The 19,501-nt window shown below is 40.4% G+C and overlaps 2 protein-coding genes across 5 annotated transcripts in view; one reads left to right on the top strand and one right to left on the bottom strand.

Annotated features, from left to right (window-relative positions):
- Positions 1–19,501, bottom strand: part of TASP1 (taspase 1) — a 293,567-nt gene that overhangs the window by 230,195 nt on the left and 43,871 nt on the right. For all 4 annotated transcript variants that reach the window (XR_003610774.1, XM_028112987.1, XM_028112988.2 and 1 more), the window contains one exon: positions 7,978–8,062. Coding sequence is in view for 3 of the 4 variants with exons in the window: in XM_028112987.1 (XP_027968788.1) it covers positions 7,978–8,062 (85 nt within the window). In the remaining variant the exon portion in view is untranslated. The remainder of the gene's footprint in view (positions 1–7,977; positions 8,063–19,501) is intronic.
- Positions 14,924–16,294, top strand: LOC114216412 (beta-ureidopropionase-like). The gene is given in 2 exon segments (XM_028112990.2): positions 14,924–15,030; positions 15,032–16,294. Coding segments are annotated over 2 exon segments (1,149 nt in total). The 3' UTR covers positions 16,074–16,294.

Below are 19,501 nucleotides of genomic sequence, written 5' to 3'. Positions count from 1 at the left end.
CGCATCAGGCTCCCTGTTTTGTGGGAAGGCTGCCTCTCCCTCTCCCACTCCCCACTGCTTGTGTTCCCTCTCTCACTGTCTCTCTCTCTCTGTCGAATAAATAAATAAAATCTAAAAAAAAAAAAAGGATAATTGAAATCCCAGAAGAAAGAGAGAGAGGGGCAGAGGGTATACTGGAGCAAACTATACCACAGAACTTCCCTAATTTGGGGAAGAAAAGAGGCATCAAAATCCAGGAGGCACAAAGAACTCCCCTCAAAATCAACAAAAATAGGTCAACACCCTGACATCTAATACTAAACTTACGAATCTCAGAGACAAAGAGAAAATCATGAAATCAGCTCGGGAGAATAGATATGTAACCTACAATGGCAGAAACATTAGATTGGCAACAGAACTATCCACAGAGACCTGGCAGGCCAGAAAGGGCTGGCATAATATAGTCAGAGCACTAAATGAGAAAAATATGCAGCCAAAATACTATATCCAGCTAGGCTGTCATTGAAAATAGGAGAGATAAAAAGCTTCCAGGACAAACAAAAACTAAAGGAATTTGCAAACACGAAACAAGCCCTACAACAAATATTGAAAGGGGTCCTCTAAGCAAAGACAGACCCTAAATGTAACATAGACTGGAAAGGAACACAGACAATATACAGTAACAGTCACCTTACACCTTAGGAAATACAATGGCACTAAATTCCTATCTTTCAATAGGTAACCTGGATGTAAGTGGGCTAAATGCCCCAATCAAAAGACACAGGCTAACAGACTGGATAAAAAAACAAGACTCATCAATATGCTGTCTGCAACAGACTCATTTTAGATGCAAAGACACCCCCAGATTGAAAGTCAGGCGGTGGAAAACCATTTACCATGCTAATGGATATCAAAAGAAAGCTGGGGTGGCAATTCTTATATCAGATAAATCAGATTTTAAAACAAAGACTGTAAAAAAAGAGGAAGGACACTATATCCTACTTAAAGGGTCTATCCAACAAGATCTAACAATTGTAAATATCTATGCCCCTAACATGGGAGCAGCCCATTATATAAGCCAATTAATAATAAAAGAAAAGAAACACATTGACAACAATACAATAATAGTGGGGGACTTTAACACCCCCCTCACTGAAATGGACAGATCATCTAAGCAAAAGATCAACAAGGAAATAATGACTTTAAATGACACACTGGACCAAATGGACGTCACAGATATATTCAGAACATTCCATCCCAAAGCAACAGAATACACATTCTTCTCTAATGCCCATGGAACATTCTCCAGAATAGATCACATCCTGGGTCACAAATAAGGTCTAAACTGGTACCAAAAGACTGGGATCATTCCATGCATATTTTCAGACCACAATGCTTTGAAAATAGAATTCAATCACAAGAGGAAAATTGGAAAGAACTCAAGTACATGGAGGCTAAAGAGCATCCTACTAAGAACGATTGGGTCAACCAGGATATTAAAGAACAATTAAAAAAATTCATGGAAACAAACGAAAATGAAAACACAACTGTTCAAAATCTTTGGAATGCAGCAAAGGCAGTCCTAAGAGGAAAGTATATAGCAATACAAGCCTTTCTCAAAAAACAAGAAAGGTCTCAAATACAGAACCTAACCCTACACCTAAAGGAGCTGGAGAAAGAACAGCAAATAAAGACTAAACCCAGCAGGAGAAGAGAAATAATAAAGATCAGAGCATAAATCAATGAAATAGAAACCAAAAGAACAGTAGAACAGATCAACAAAACTAGGAGTTCGTTCTCTGAAAGAATTAACAAGACTGATAAACCCCTGGCCAGACTTATCAAAAAGAAAAGAGAAATGACCGAAATAAATAAAATCGTGAATGAAAGAGGAGAGATCACAACCAAAAAAAAGAAATACAAACAACTATAAGAACATATTATGAGCAACTATATGCCAGCAAATTAGATAATCTGGAAGAAATGGATTCATTCCTACAGACCTACCAACTACCAAAACTGAACCAGGAAGAAATAGAAAACCTGAACAGAGCTATAACCACTAAGGAAATTGAAGCAGTCATCAAAAATCTCCCAACAAACAAAAGCGCAGGGCCAGATGGCTTCCCAAGGGGAATTCTACCAAACATTTAAAGAAGAATTAATACCTATTCTTCTGAAAGTGTTCCAAAAAACAGAAATGGAAGGAAAACTTCCAAACTCATTTTATGAGGCCAGCATTACCTTGATCCCAAAACCAGACAAAGACCCCATCAAAAAGGAGAACTAAAGACCAATATCCCTGATGAACATGGATGCAAAAATTCTCACCAAAATACCAGTCAATAGGATCCAACAGTACATTAAAAGGATTATTCACCACAACCAAGTGGGACTTATTCCTGGGCTACAAGGTTGGTTCAACATCTACAAATCAATCAATGTGATACAATACATTAATAAAAGAAAGAACAAGAACCATATAATCCTCTCCAAAGATGTAGAAAAAGCACTTGACAAAGTACAGCATCCTTTCTTGATTAAAACTCTTCACAGTGCAGGGATAGAGGGTACATACCTCAGTATCATAAAAGCCATCTATGAAAAACCCACAGCGAATATCATCCTCAATGGGGAAAAACTGAGAGCTTTCCCCCTAACATCGGGAACACGGCAGAGATGTCCACTATCACCACTGCTATTCAACACAGTATTAGAAGTCCTAGCCACAGCAATCAGACAACAAAAAGAAATAAAAGGCAACCAAATCGGCAAAGAAGAAGTCAAGCTCTCACTTTTTGCAGATAATATGATACTTTATGTGGAAAACCCAAAAGACTCCACCCCAAAACTGCTAGAACTCATAGAGGAATTCAGTAAAGGGGCAGGATATAAAATCAATGCACAGAAATCAGTGGCATTTCTATACACCAACAAGACAGAAGAAAGAGAAATTAAGGAGTTGATCCCATTTATAACTGCACCCAAAACCATAAGATACCTAGGAATAAATTTAACCAGAGGCAAAGAATCTGTACTCAGAAAATTATAAAATACTCATGAAAGAAACTGAGGAAGACAGAAAAAAATGGAAAAACGTTCCATGTTCATGGATTGGGAGAACAAATATTATGAAGATGTCAATTTTCCCTAGAGCAATCTACACATTCAAGCAATCCCTATCAAAATACCATCCACTCTTTTCAAAGAAATGGAACAAATAATCCTAAAATTTGTAAGGAACCAGAAAAGACCCCGAATAGCCAGAGGAATGTTGAAAAAGAAAAGCAAAGCTGGCGGCATCACAATTCCAGACTTCAAGCTCTATTACAAAGCTGTCATCATCAAGACAGTATGGTACTGGCACAAACACAGACACATAGATCAATGGAACAGAATAGAGAGCCCAGAAATGGACCCTCAACTCTATGGTCAAGTCATCTTCGACAAAGCAGGAAAGAATGTCCAATGGAAAAAAGACAGTCTCTTCAACAAATGGTGTTGGGAAAATTGGACGGCCACATGCAGAAGAATGAAACTGCACAATTTCCTTACACCACACACAAAAATAGACTCAAAAGGGTTCAAAGACTTAAATGTGAGACAGGAGTCCATCAAAATCCTAAAGGAGAACACAGGCAGCAACCTCTTCGACCTCAGCCGCAGCAACTTCTTCCTAGAAACATCGCCAAAGGCAAGGGAAGCAAGGCAAAAAGGAACTACTGGGACTTCATCAAGATAAAAAGCTTTTGCACAGCAAAGAAAACAGTCAACAAAACCAAAAGACAACCGACAGAATGGGAGAAGATACTTGCAAATGACCTATCAGATAAAGGGCTAGTATCCAAAATCTATAAAGAACTAATTAAACTCAACACCCAAAGAACAAATGATCCAATCAAGAAATGGACAGAAGACATGAGCAGACATTTTTCCAAAGAAGACATCCAAATGGCCAACAGACACATGAAAAAGTACTCAATATCACTCGGCATCAGGGAAATCCAAATCAAAACCTCAATGAGATATCACCTCACACCAGTCAGAATGGCTACAATTAACAAGTCAGGAAACGACAGATGTTGGCGGGGATGCAGAGAAAAGGGAAACACTCCTACACTGTTGGTGGGAGTGCAAGGTGGTGCAGACCCTCTGGAAAACAGTATGGACATTCCTCAAAAAGTCGAAAATAGAGCTACCGTACGACCCAGCAACTGCAATACTGGGTATTTACCCCAAAGATACAAATGTAGGGATCCGAAGGGGTACGTGCACCCCAATGTTTATAGCAGCAATATTCACAATAGTCAAAGTGTGGAAAGAGCCAAGATGTCCATCGACAGACGAATGGATAAAGAAGATGTAATATATATATAGAATGGAATATTATGCAGCCATCAAAAGGAATGAGATCTTGTCATTTGCAACGACATGGATGGAACTGGAGGGTATTATGCTGCACGAAATAAGTCAATCAAAGAAACACATGTATCATATGACCTCACTGATATGAGGAATTCTTAATCTCAGGAAACAAACTGAGGGTTGCTGGAGTGGTGGGGGGGTGGAAGGGATGGGGTGGCTGGGTGATAGACACTGGAGAGGGTATGTGCTATGGTGAGTGCTGTGAATTTTGTAAGACTGTTGAATCCCAGACCTGTACCTCCGAAACAAATAACATTCTATGTTAAAAAAAAAAAAAAAAAAAAGGAAGACGATAGCAGGAAGGGAAGAACGAAGAGGGGGATATCGGAGGGGGAGAAGAATCATGAGAGACTATGGACTCTGAGAAACAAACTGAGGGTTCTAGAGGGGAGGGGGGTAGGGGGATGGGTTAGCCTGGTGATGGGTAGTAAAGAGGGCACGTACTGCATGGAGCACTGGGTATTATCCTCAAACAATGAATCATGGAATACTACATCGAAAACTAATGATGTAATGTATGGTGAATAACATAATAATAAAAAAAAAAGAAAACTACAGACCAATATATCTCATAATATATGACATACAAAAATTCTTCACAAAATCTTAGGAAATTGGATCTGACAATATATCAAAAGGATAATACGTTATGACCAAGTGGAATTTATGCCAGGAATGCAAGCGTTGCTTTAACAGTTGAAAATCAACTAATCACTAATTGACTAAATAAGAAAAATTATAAGATCATCTTAATAGATGCAGAAAAGAATTTGAGAAAGAACACTCATTCCTATTAAAAACTCCTATAACACTAAGAAGGGCACTTTCTCAGTATAATAAAGAGTATCTATGATAAACCTACAGCAATCATCACACTTAAGGGTAAAAGACCAAATGCTTCCACCCTAAGATCACAAACAAGGCACGAATGCCCACTCTCACATTTTTTTTTCCACTGTCACATTTCTATTCCACATTGCATTGAAGATCCTAGCCACTGTAATAAAGAAAAGGAAATTAATTAAAGGAACCCAGATTAGAGAGGAAGAAATAAAACAATCTTTATTTTCAGAACACATTACTGTCTATGTAGAAAATCTTATCAAATCTATAAAAATGATACTATAAAACAAAAGAATTTAGCAAATTCCCAAGAAAGAATTTCAATGTAATAAAATCAATATTTCTATATTGGCAAGGAACAATTGGAAATTAACACATATTATATATGTAATTTATCATACTACCAAAAAGAATGAAATACGTGGGGCACCTGGGTGGCACAGTCGGTTAAGCGGTTGATTCTTGGTTTTGGCTCAGGTTGTGATCTCAGGGTCCTGAGATCAAACCCCACATCAGGCTCCAAGCTCAGCAGGGAGTCAGCTTCTCCCTCTCCCTGTTCCTGTGGCCCTCTCTCCCTCCCTCACATGTGCTCTCTGTCTCTCTCACTCAAATAAATAAAATCTTTTTTAAAAGAAGAATGAAATAAGTATAAATTTGATAAAAGCTGTGTAAGACCTGTACACTGAAAACTATAAAACACTGGTCAGAGAGGTTAAATGAGACTTTAATAAATGGATATGATGCAATCTTAATCAAAATTCTAGCAGGCTATTTCTAGAAATAAGCTAATTCTAAAATTCATACGGAAATGCAAAATGCCTAAAATGGTCAAAACAATTCTGAAAACAAAGAATAAAGCTGAAGGACTATGTACATGAGAAGATGAGACAGCTAGTTGCAGACAAGTGTAGCATCACAATATGCTATCATTTTAATGGAGAGATGGCCATCACTTTTTCCCATATATTTTATCTTTGTAAAATACAAAAATATTGCACATGTCCCCTTTGAAAACTGCTTCATCTTGTTCCCTCCTTCCTTCTTCACAGAGGTTAACCACAGTGAGTTTGATAACCTTCTTTCCAGGCCTTCTTTGTACATCTATGTACATATATACTATATACAGCATTAAAAAACTAGAGTACTGTCTATGTTGTAATACTGTGAAGGAATATATGGGAATAAGAGAAGCTTAAAATCAAGACAACTGCTACCTAGGAGCAGGGGCAGAGACAGAGTCAGGGTAAGGGTGTGGAACAACGGGGAGGATAAGGATGCCATTAGAAAGGGTTCAGTCCAGGGGCGCCTGGGTGGCTCAGTCAGTTAAGCATCTGCCTTTGGCTCAGGTCATGATCCCAGGGTCCTTCTCCCTCTCCTCCCCACTCATGCTGTCACTATTTCTGTCTCTCTCACAAATAAATAAATAAAATCTTAAAAAAAAAAAGGTTTCAAATTCTTTACCACTTTTCCTACTTTTCCTACTTTCAGAGTTATAAAAGTAAACTTACTGATATCAACCAAACATGTATTATAAACAATCTCAAAATTTCCCATTTGCTTCTCCTTATCCTTCCTTATTGAAGACACAAACATTAAAACTGTAGTTCTCCAAAAATTTTTAAAATTGACCTTTCTAGTATCACAATTAAACACCTGACAAGTATATGATTAAAATGATTACTTGAGTATATTTGGGTAAGAGGTTTCAAGACTTTTCAAAACTATACTAATTTATTTTCTACGACTTCAAATTACAACAGTCAAAGTGATATAGTACTGTTGTCACAACTTTCAACACAGAACATTAACATAAACTTCACAGCTGGGCATGCTGAACATAAACTGAAGTGTAGTGGCACTGAAGCATATTTGTTATTATTATCAGGCATGCTAATGGAATAATGATTATGTTTTGTAAATATAAAGCAATTCACAAAATTATTTAAGGGTAAAAAATATCATATCAAGGATTTCCTTTAAAATACTATAGGAAAGGGGTGCCTGGCTGGCTCAGTCGGAGGAGCATGGGAATCTTGATCTCCGGGTCATGAGTTCGAGTCCCAAGTTGGTTGTGGAGATTGCTTAAAATCAATAAATGAATAAAATAAACTCTAAAAAAATTTTTTTAATTAAAAAAATACTATAGGAAAAAGACTGAGTATAGATTAAGGGCAAAAACATGTTAGTTACTGGAGCCGGATGACAGGTTCCTGAGGGCTCTTTACAATGTTCTCTCTACATTTACAAATACTTGAAAAGTTCAGAGATTTTTTTAATGACAATTGTATGTTAATGATGGAGAAAAATGTAATCTTACTAACCTTAACATCACAATGTGATTCTCCAGAAGAGAAAAATAAGGTACTTTTATTCTAGGATCATCTCAAAATTAAAATTAGTTTGGACTCTGGACTTTTAAAGTTTCATAATAAAAGACCCCAACTGTGCACTTAGGAACAGCAAAAACATCTCTGTAATCAACTACAAAACCAAAAATTAACTCTGATCTCTTTTCTGCTTTAATCTGTAATATTCTATTGCATCTGAAGCGCTATCAAGTGTACAAAATGTTCCAAGATTATAGAACAAAGTGTGTCTTCCTCTCAAAGGCAAGCTACTGCTGGTGTGTAACCAACAACATCAGCCTTCTGTGGATAAAAATAGCCTTCAAACACCACATGCACCAAAGACCAAAGACCCAGGGAAAGTCAGGCAGAACAAAGCAGTTACCAGGGAGGAATTCGGCCAGCCGAGAGCTTGCCCTTCTGCCCCTCACACAAGAGTCTGTTTGCAACGGAGACTGGATTCTTGATTCCTGTAAAATAAAATTGGCAGAAAATGAAGTCAGAAAAATATCTTCAAATTTCCCACTCACTTTTATAGCTATTTCAATAAAACAACTTTTAAATATCTTAGAAAATTCTTCTTTTATATATACTAATAAAAACCCTTAATTATCATATACAGATAAAATCAACAAATAAATGAATACCCAGTAGATAAAAGAATATAAAACATACATTCTCATGTTTTATCATGTGCTACAGCAGCAAAGACTGAATTTGAAATAATAGATATTAAATTAGGTCCCTTGTTAATAGATTTCAGAATAGAACAGAAAAAATAAACTGAAAATGTGGCATCCACTACCAAAAACTGAATTTCTTCCAAAGAATAAACATGATTACAAACAGCTTCAAATATACCTTGCAGGGGAGTGGAATTAATGGCCAAAAATTTTAAATCTCACCTACATGAGACAGAATAAAGAGAATATCCTACAAATTGGGTAAGAGTGGGGAGAAGAAGCCAAGTATGAACAAGATTTTAACCTAAAATATGGTTCAGATTGTTTACAGGAGGGAATAAAGAATGTGAAGAAAAGTGAGAAGAGGATGCTTACCTAGGAGGAATGATAGGACAGTAAGTATGAGTGTGAAAAACACTGTAATGATGATAATGACAACAAACATGACAATGTGATGATGACTGAAGACAGTGACAGTAACTCAGGATCTAATATATGCCAACCCGAGTACCAACCCTTAAATATATCAGATTAATTCACTGATTTCTCAACTCTATCAGATAGGTACACTAATGAACCCTGATTACTGAGGAAATATTTGCACAAAGGGTTAAGTCACCTGCCCAAGACCATAGTGCTGAGATTTCAAGAGAAGCAGCTAACGCCAGGGACAAGCTCTGCAGTTTGGTCAGCCTAGGAAAGTAAACCCAAAAGAAGGTTGTGTAAAGTGAACAGTAACTATGCTTAGTGAACTGTGAGAGCCTGGAAGCTCATAATTGAGCTCCTTGGTGCAAAACTGCAGAAATACAGCTTATCATTGGTCAAGAAAGGCTTGACTTGCCCTCAGCTCAGTTTCCCAATTTTCAGGTCAGAACAGTAACTTCCAGTGTGTTTTTCAGCATTCAAGGATTTTTCTATTTAATTCCGTAAAAACCCCCAAAGATCCAAGTCATTTTCTTAAAAAATTTAATTGGAGCAAGATGGCGGAGGAGTAAGAGACCTAAATTTTCTCTGGCCACAGGAATTCAGCTAGATAGTTATCAAACCATTCAGAACACCTACAAACTCAACAGGAGATCAAAGAAAAGAATAGCAGCAATTTGATGAACAGAAAAGCGACCACTTTCTGGAAGGCAGAATGTGTGGAGAAGTGAATATGAGGCGATCTGTGGGAAGATAGATGGGGTGGGGGGAGCCTCTGTCAGCCAGCTACTGGCAAGTGATAGAGCAGCAGAGCACAAAACTGCAATTTTTAGAAGTCTGCTCCGCTGAGGGACATCGCTCCAGTGGCTAAGCAGGACTTGGAACCCACGCTGGGACTGTGTGGTCTCAGGACCCTCGGGGTCACAGAAAGAGCAGGGGTGCCTGAGTACAGCAGAGGTCCCAGATATCGAGCAGGGAAGCCAGGTGCAGAGACGGAGCCAAGGAGTGGGCTCTCAGCTGGAGTTGTGATAAACCGTGATTGTGGCCCAATCAGGCCACTACTCTTCCAGCAGGGACCCAACAAGTGGAAGATCCGGGAAGACTCCCGTTCCTGCCCCGGGAGGAGTGGCACCAGAGCACACCACAGGAATCTGCCAGGTTTGGAGACTCCAAACTGAGTGTGCCAGAGATAGAAACGCTAGGTCACAGGCTGGGTGAGCACGGAGTGCGGCAAGAGACCAGGGAGACAGTGACTGACTGCTTTTCTCTGAGGGCACACGGAGGAGTGGGGCACTGAGCTCTCGGCTCCTCTGGGGCCAGAGAATGGGAGGCCATATTCACTCTCATCCTCCAAAGCTGTATGGAAAGCTTTCAGAGAACAAAAGCTACCAAGAACAAACCCGAGCAGATTACTTAGCCTGGCCCCTGGCAAGGGCTGGGCAATTCTGCATCAGGCAAAGACATTTGAGAACCACAGCAACAGGCCCCTCCCCAGAAGATCAGCAAGAACATCCAGCCAAGAAGAAGTTTCCCAATCAATGAGAAAAGCAAAATCCCAGTGCTAGGGGAATGCAGCACAGAGAACTCATGGCATTTTTACCATGATTCTTCAGACGTTCGAAGTTAATGCTTTAGGGGAAGAGAAAGATGGTGGAGGAGTAGGAGAACTAAATTTTGTCTGGTCCCAGGAATTTAGCTAGATAGGGATCAAACCATTCTGAACACCTACGAACTCAACAGGAAATCAAAGAAAAAAAGAGTAACTATCTGAACAGAAAAGCAGTCACTTTGTGGAAGGTCTCTTCTGATTTGTTTAGTGTATATTTTTCTGGGGTCATTGTTACCTGTTAGCATTTTGTTCTCGTGTTCATCTATTCTCCTCTGGACAAAATGACAAGACGGAAAACATCACCTCAAAAAAAGGAACAAGAGGAAGTACCAACTGCCAAGGACCTAATCAATACAGACATTAGTAAGATGTCGGAACTAGAGTTCAGAATGACGATTTTAAAGATACTAGCTGGGCTTGAAAGAAAGCATGGAAGATATTAGAGAAACCCTTTCTGCAGAAGTATAAGAACTAAAATCTAACAAAGTTGAAATCAAAAAGGCTATTAATGAGGTGCAATCAAAAATGGAGGCTCTAACTGCTAAGAAAAATGAGGCAGAAGAGAGAATTAGTGATATAGAAGACCAAATGATGAAAAATAAGGAACCTAAGAAAAAAAGAGAAACAACTACTGGATCATGAGGGCAGAATTCAAGAGATAAGTGACACCAAAAGATGAAACAATATTAGAATAATTGGGATCCCAGAAGAAGAGGGGCAGAGGGTATATTGGAGCAAACTATAGCACAGAACTTCCCCAATTTGGGGAAGGAAACAGGCATCAAAATCCAAGAGGCACAGAGAACCCCCCCAAAATCAATAAAAATAGGTCAACACCCCGACATCTAATAGTAAAACTTACAAGTCTCAGAGACAAAGAGTTGAAAGCAGCTCGGGAGAAGAGATATGTAACCTATAATGGTAGAAACATTAGATTGGCAACAGACCTATCCACAGAGACCTGGCAGGCCAGAAAGGACTGGCATGATATATTCAAGAGCACTAAATGAGAAAAATATGCAGCCAAAAATACTATATCCAGCTAGGCTGTCATTGAAAATAGATGGAGAGATAAAAAGCCTCCAGGACAAACAAAAAGTAAAGGAATTTACAAACACAAAGCAGCCCTACAAGAAAATTGAAAGGGGTCCTCTAAGCAAAGAGAGAGCCTAAAAGCAGCATAGATCAGAAAGGAACACAGACAATATACAGTAACAGTCACCTTACAGGCAATACGATGACACTAAATTCATATCTTTCAATAGTTACCCTGAATGTAAATGGGCTAAATGCCTCCAATTAAAAGACATAGGGTATCAGGGGCTCCTGGGTGGCTCAGATGGTTAAACGTCTGCCTTTGGCTCAGGTCATGATCTTAGGGTCCTGGGATCAAGCCCCACATCGGGCTCCTGGCTCAGCAGGGAGCCTGCTTCTCCCTCTCTCTCTGCCTCTGCCTCTCCCCCTGCTTGGTCTCTCTCTGTATCCTCTCTCTCAAATGAATAAATAAAATCTTAAAAATAAATAAATGAATAAAGACACAGGGTATCAGATTGAATTAAAAAACAAGACCCATCGATATGCTGTCTGCAAGAGACTCATTTTAGACACAAAGAGACCTCCAGATTTAAAATGAGAGGGTGGAAAATGATTTACCATGCTAATGAACATCAAAAGAAAGCTGGGGTGGCAATCCTTATATCAGACAAATTAGATTTTAAACCAAAGAATATAAAAAGAAATGTGGAAGGACACTACATCATATTTAAAGGGTCTATCCAACAAGAAGATCTAACAACTGTAAATATCTATGCCCCTAACATGGGAACAGCCAATTATTTGAGCCAATTAGTACAAAATCAAAGAAACACATTGACAAGAATACAATAACAGTAGGGGACTTTTACATCCCCTCACTGAAATGGACAGATCATCTAAGCAAAAGATCAACAAGGAAATAAAGGCTTTAAATGACACACTGGACCAGAGAAGACTTCAAAGATATATTCACAACATTCCATCCCAAAGCAACAGAATACACATTCTTCTCTACTGCAAATGGAACATTCTCCAGAATAGATCACATCCTGGGTCACAAATAAGGTCTAAACTGGTACCAAAAGACTGGGATCATTCCATGCATATTTTCAGACCACAATGCTTTGAAACTAGAACTCAATCACAAGAGGAAAGTCGGAAAGAACTCAAACACATGGAGGTTAAAGAGCGTCCTACTAAAGAATGAATGGGTCAACCAGGAAATTAAAGAAGAATTTAAAAAATTCATGGAAACAAATGAAAATGAAAACACAACTGTTCAAAATCTTTGGAATGCAGCAAAGGCGGTCCTAAGAGGAAAGTATATAGCAAGACAAGCCTTTCTCAAGAAACAAGAAAGGTCTCAAATACACAACTTAACCCTACACCTAAAGGAGCTGGAGAAAGAACAGCAAATAAAGCCTAAACCCACCAAGAGAAGAGAAATAATAAAGATCAGAGCATAAATCAATGAAATAGAAACCAAAACAGTAGAACAGATCAACAAAACTAGGAGTTGGTTCTTTGAAAGAATTAATAAGACTGATAAACCCATGGCCAGATTTATCAAAAAGAAAAGAGAAATGACCCAAATAAATAAAATCATGAATGGAAGAGGAGAGACCACAACCAACAAAAAAGAAATACAAACAACTATAAGAACATATTATGAGCAACTCTATGCCAGCAAATTAGATATCTGGAAGAAATGGATGCACTCCTAGAGCTGTATAAACTACGAAAACTGAACCATGAAAAAATAGAAAAGCTGAACAAACCCATAACCACTAAGGAAATTGAAGCAGTCATCAAAAATCTCCCAACAAACAAGAGCCCAGGGCCAGATGGCTTCCCAGGGGAATTCTACCAAACATTTAAAGAAGAATTAATACCTATTCTTCTAAAGCTGTTTTGAAGAATAGAAATGGAAGGAAAATTTCCAAACTCGTTTTATGAGGCCAGCATTACCTTGATCCCAAAACCAGACAAAGACCCCATCAAAAAGGAGAATTACAGACCAATATCCCTGATGAACATGGATGCAAAAATTCTCACCAAAATACTAGCCAGTAGGATCCAACAGTACATTAAAAGGATTATTCACCACAACCAAGTGGGATTTATTCCTGGGCTGCAAGGTTGGTTCAACATCTACAAATCAATGTGATACAATACATTAATAAAAGAAAGAACAAGAACCATATGATCCTCTCCAAAGATGCAGAAAAAGCACCTGACAAAGTACAGCATCCTTTCTTGATTAAAACTCTTCACAGTGCAGGGATAGAGGGTACATACCTCAATATCATAAAAGTCATCTATGAAAAACCCACAGCTAATATCATTCTCAATGGGGAAAAGCTGAGCGCTTTCCCCCTAAGGTCAGGAACACGGCAGGGATGTCCACTATCACCACTGCTATTCAACACAGTATTAGAAGTCCTAGCCACAGCAATCAGACAACAAAAAGAAATAAAAGGCAACCAAATCAGCAAAGAAGTCAAGCTCTCACTTTTTGCAGATGATATGATACTTTATGTGGAAAACCCAAAAGACTCCACCCCAAAACTGCTAGAACTCATAGAGGAATTCAGTAAAGTGGCAGGATATAAAATCAATGCACAGAAATCAGTGGCATTTCTATATACCAACAAGACAGAAGAAAGAAAAATTAAGGAGTCGATCCCATTTACAATTGCACCCAAAACCATAAGATACCTAGGAATAAATCTAACCAAAGAGGCAAAGAATTTGTACTCAGAAAACTATAAAATACTCATGAAAGAAATTGAGGAAGAGGGCGCCTGGGTGGCTCAGTTGGTTAAGCGACTGCCTTCGACTCAGGTCATGATCCCGGGCTCCTGGGATCGAATCCCGCATCGGGCTCCCTGCTCAGCAGGGAGTCTGCTTCTCCCTCTGACCCTACCCCCTCTCATGCTCTATCTCATTCTCTCTCTCAAATAAATAAATAAAATCTTAAAAAAAAAAAAAAAAGAAATTGAGGAAGACACAAAGAAATGGAGAAAAACGTTCCATGCTCATGGATTGGAAGAACAAATATTGTGAAAATGTCAATGTTACCTACAGCAATCTACACATTTAAAGCAATGAACTTTCTTCAACGAAATGGAGTAATCCTAAAATTTATGGAAGCAGAAAAGACCCCGAATAGCCAGAGGAATGTTGAAAAAGAAAAGCAAAGCTGGCGGCATCACAATTCCAGACTTCAAGCTCTATTACAAAGCTGTCATCATCAAGACAGTATGGTACTGGCACAAACACAGACACATAGATCAATGGAACAGAATAGAGAGCCCAGAAATGGACCCTCAACTCTATGGTCAAGTCATCTTCGACAAAGCAGGAAAGAATGTCCAATGGAAAAAAGACAGTCTCTTCAACAAATGGTGTTGGGAAAATTGCACAGCCACATGCAGAAGAATGAAACTGCACCATTTCCTTACACCACACACAAAAATAGACTCCAAATGGTTGAAAGACTTAAATGTGAGACAGGAGTCCATCAAAATCCTAAAGGAGGCTGGACATCAGCCCCTCCTCCGCGCTTGCAGACTCCGGCCATGGCGGGGCCTGAATGGGAGTCGCTGGAGCAATGTTTGGAGAAGCATCTGCCACCCGCAGACTTGAGGGAGGTGAAACGCATTCTCTATGGCAAGGAAACCAGGAAGCTTGCCCAGCAGGGCTTTTGAAGCCACCTCCGAAGGGGACTTTGAGCTGCAGGGGTATGCCTTTGAGGCCGCAGAGGAGCAGCTGAGACCTCCTCGGACCGTGCGTGTGGGACTTGTTCAGAACAGAACTCCCCTGCCTGCAGATGCCCCTGTGGCAAAACAGGTCACTGCCCTTCACAGACGCATAGAATCCATTGTAGAGGTGGCCGCTGTGTGCGGAGTGAACATCATCTGTTTCCAGGAAGCATGGACTATGCCCTTTGCCTTCTGTACGAGAGAGAAGCTTCCTTGGACGGAATTTGCTGAGTCAGCAGAGGACGGACCCACCAGCAGATTCTGTCAGAAGCTGGCAAAGAAGCACAACATGGTGGTGGTATCTCCTATCCTGGAACGAGACAGAGAGCACGGGGACATTCTGTGGAACACAGCCGTGGTGATCTCCAATTCCGGAGCAGTCCTGGGAAAGACCAGGAAAAACCACATCCCCAGAGTGGGCGACTTCAACGAGTCAACTTACTACATGGAAGGAAACCTCGGACACCCCGTGTTCCAGACTCAGTTCGGGAGGATTGCGGTGAACATCTGCTATGGGCGGCACCACCCTCTCAACTGGCTCATGTACAGCATCAATGGGGCTGAGATCATCTTCAACCCCTCAGCCACCATTGGAGCACTCAGTGAGTCCCTGTGGCCAGTTGAGGCCAGAAATGCAGCCATTGCAAATCACTGCTTCACCTGTGCCATCAACCGAGTGGGCAAGGAGTACTTCCCGAACGAGTTTACCTCTGGAGATGGGAAGAAAGCTCACCAGGACTTTGGCTACTTTTACGGCTCAAGCTACGTGGCAGCCCCGGATAGCAGCCGCACCCCCGGGCTCTCCCGCACCCGGGACGGGCTGCTGGTTGCTGAGCTCGACCTGAACCTCTGCCGGCAGGTGAATGACATCTGGAACTTCAAGATGACCGGCAGATATGAGATGTACGCTCAGGAGCTCACCGAAGCCGTCAAACCCAACTACAGCCCCAATGTCGTGAAAGAGTAGCTGGATTTTAGCCCCTGCCCGCCAAGGAGGGCACCTCTGCCCCTGGCAGATCAGCAAGTACAGCAGGCTTTACATGCCCAAGTTCTCCCTGATGATGTCCTGATAACACTGTTGGTTTAAAAATGTTCCAGGCTGGGAGGGTAGATTGAAGAGTAACTGCAGTGGGTATGAGGTTTCCTTCCTGGCTGACGAAATGTTTTGGGCCTACACAGAAGTGATGGTTACACAACACTGTGAAAGTACCCATGTGAAATGCCACTGAATTGCATGCTTTAAAATGGCTAAGTCCATATCATGTGAATTTTACCGCCATTTAAAAAAAAAAAATCTCAGGCACTGATGGTGCAGGTGGATTTGCAGTTAGACACACAGGATGCCCTAGTCCTGAGGTTCGTCTCTTCCTCTCTTTAGACCGTCGGCAACCTGAGGGTAGGGGAGGGAGCGTCTGTGCAAGTAGGGGAAGCTGAGGCTGATCCAGTCATTAAGCTACTGGGTGGCTGTGGGCAGGGGAGACAGTCACTGGATGTGTCAACATGGCTGCTGTCACCACATATTCAATCAGACGCTAATCTGGGTGTTGCTATGAAGGTATTTTGTAGATGTGATTAAAGTCCATAACCAGTCAACTAAGCAAGTGAGATTATTCTAGATAATCCAGGTAGGCCTGATTCAGTCAGTCAAAAGGCCCCCAGGAGGAGAGCTGAGGCTTCCCCGATGAAGAAGAAATTCTGCCTGTGGATAGCAACTTCCCCCACCCCTATGTGCCTGAGAGATCCCATTTGTTTTTCCTGACCACCTGCCCTACAGATTTCAGACTTGTCTCTCCAGCCCCCACAATCACTTAAATCAATGCCTTGCAATAAATCTCTTAATATAAAAAAAAAAAAAAATCCTAAAGGAGAACACAGGCAGCAACCTCTTCGACCTCAGCCGCAGCAACTTCCTCCTAGATTCATTGCCAAAGGCAAGGGAAGCAAGGGCAAAAAGGAACCACTGGGACTTCATCAAGATAAAAAGCTTTTGCACAGCAAAGGAAACAGTCAACAAAACCAAAGACAACCGACAGAATGGGAGAAGATACCTGCAAATGACCTATCAGATGAAGGGCTAGTATCCAAAATCTATAAAGAACTTATCAAACTCAACACCCAAAGAACAAATAATCCAATCAAGAAATGGGCAGAAGACATGAACAGGCATTTCTGCAAAGAAGATGTCCAAATGGCCAAAAGACACATGAAAAAGTGCTCAGTATCGCTCAGCATCAGGGAAATCCAAATCAAAACCTCAATGAGCTACCACTTCACACCACTCAGAATGGCTAAAATTAACCAGTCAGGAAACGACAGATGTTGGTGAGGATGCGGAGAAAGGGGAACCCCCCTACATTGTTGGTGAGAATGCAAGCTGGTGCAGCCACTCTGGAAAACATCATGGAGGTTCCTCAAAAAGTTGAAAATAGAGCTACCGTATGACCCAGCAATTGCACTACTGGGTATTTACCCCAAAGATACAAATGTAGTGATCTGAAGGGGTACATGCACCACAATGTTTATAGCAGCAATGTCCACAATAGCCAAACTATGGAAAGAGCAAAGATGTCATCAACAGATGAATGGATAAAGAAGATGTGGTATATATATACAATGGTATATTATGCAGTCACCAAAAATATGAAATCTTGCCATTTGCAATGACGTGGATGGAACTAGAGGGTATTATGCTAAGCAAAATAAGTCAATCAGAGAAAGACAACTATCGTATGGTATCACTCAAATGAGGAATTTGAGAAACAAGACAGAGAATCATAGGGGAAGGGAGGGAAAAATGAAACAAAACTAGAGAGGGAGACAAACCATAAGAGACTATTAATCTCAGGAAACAAACTGAGAGTTGCTGGAGTAGAGGGGGGTGGGAGGGATGGGGTGGCTGGGTGATGGACATTGGGGAGGGTATGTGCTATGGTGAGTGCTGTGAATTGTGTAAGACTGATGGATCACAGACCTATATCCCTGAAACAAATAATACATTATATATTAATAAAAAAAATTTTTTTAAAAAGCAGCTAATGCCAGAGACCACACCCTTAACCACTAACCAATGGATACCTCTCAGGATACCATCAGTACCAAAAACACACAAAAAAAACAGCAGTGGGAATGAAAAAGATCATTAAAACTCAAATTAAGGTCACCATACTTTTTTTTAAGAATTTATTTATTTATTTGAGAGACAGAGAATGAGCAGGGAGAAGGACAGAAGGAGAAGTAGATTCCTGGCTCATCAGGGAGTGGTATGTGGGGCTCCATCCCAGGACCCTTTGATCACGACCCGAGACAAAGGCAGCTGCCCAACTGACTGAGCTACTCAGGTACCCCAAAGGCCACCACATTGACTCAAAACAAAACTATTTAGCTAAACAACAAAACACGCCACCAAAAAAATGTATTAAATACCAAATAAAGGAAAAGCTCAGATCTCTATACTAGCTCTTAAAATATACCTCTGTATATAATGATGTAATATTTAAAGACTTTGATAATTGTCAATTAAGTTATAAATTCAAATCTGCAAATTCTCCATCAAACTTCAAAAGGATAACAAACTGACTCTTAAATTCAACAGGAAGAGAAAACTTTGGGAAAAAATGAAGAGGTATTCACCCTTCACGATACCATTTCTTATTAAAAGCTATTCTTAATTAAAACAGTGTGGTTTGAGTACAAACAGACAAATACATCAACGGAACAAAATAAAGCTAAAGTTCAGACACAGACACAAAAGCATTTGAATATTTAATACATGACATAGACAGTATTTCAAACGAGTAGGAAAAGACTGACTCTATGTAAGAGGTGGAGAGAACACAGAGTGATGGGAGTCAGACTGTTTTATAACTGTACCTATCTACTGCTTCTCAGCTACAAATTCTCCCTTCACTGCCTGATCTGTGAAAATGGATATGGGCCCTTTAAATACGTTTGCTTTGCCAGCTGGCACACTGGTAGCTTTGTCAGTAGAGGGCACTGGAGACACACTGTAGGAGGGACGGGTGGCTTCTTAGGCAGGCCTGGAGAGTGTCAGTTTTTCTTCACTATTTGGCCCACATGGTATTCCCCAGTGCTAAGTGCCTGAAGGGTGCAGCTTTCTCCAGCATTTGGCCACCACATGTTTTCTCCAGCTCCTGATTCAGGCTACAGCAGCCTAGCTGGCAGCCCCAGAAAGAATAGAACTGTGCCCAGCTCAATTCACAAACCTTCTCCACCTTAAAAGCACAAAGAGTAAAGTGTCCCATGGGGACAGGGCTGTCTGGTGAGTCAAAAACCCAATCTTTATCCTGTGCAACAGAGGTTCAATTCGCATAGTTTCCTCATCCCCATGTGCCCACATATGGGCCTGAGCTCACCTGTGCCCCACAGGATTGTTCC

This window comes from Eumetopias jubatus, unplaced genomic scaffold (genome assembly GCF_037043125.1).
Source record: "Eumetopias jubatus isolate StellerSeaLion01/CBP00866 unplaced genomic scaffold, mEumJub1_p1.0 scaffold_9, whole genome shotgun sequence".
Classification (NCBI taxonomy): domain Eukaryota; kingdom Metazoa; phylum Chordata; class Mammalia; order Carnivora; family Otariidae; genus Eumetopias; species Eumetopias jubatus.
Note: the sequence above shows the minus strand (reverse complement) of the source record. Positions and strands in the feature narration are given on the sequence as shown.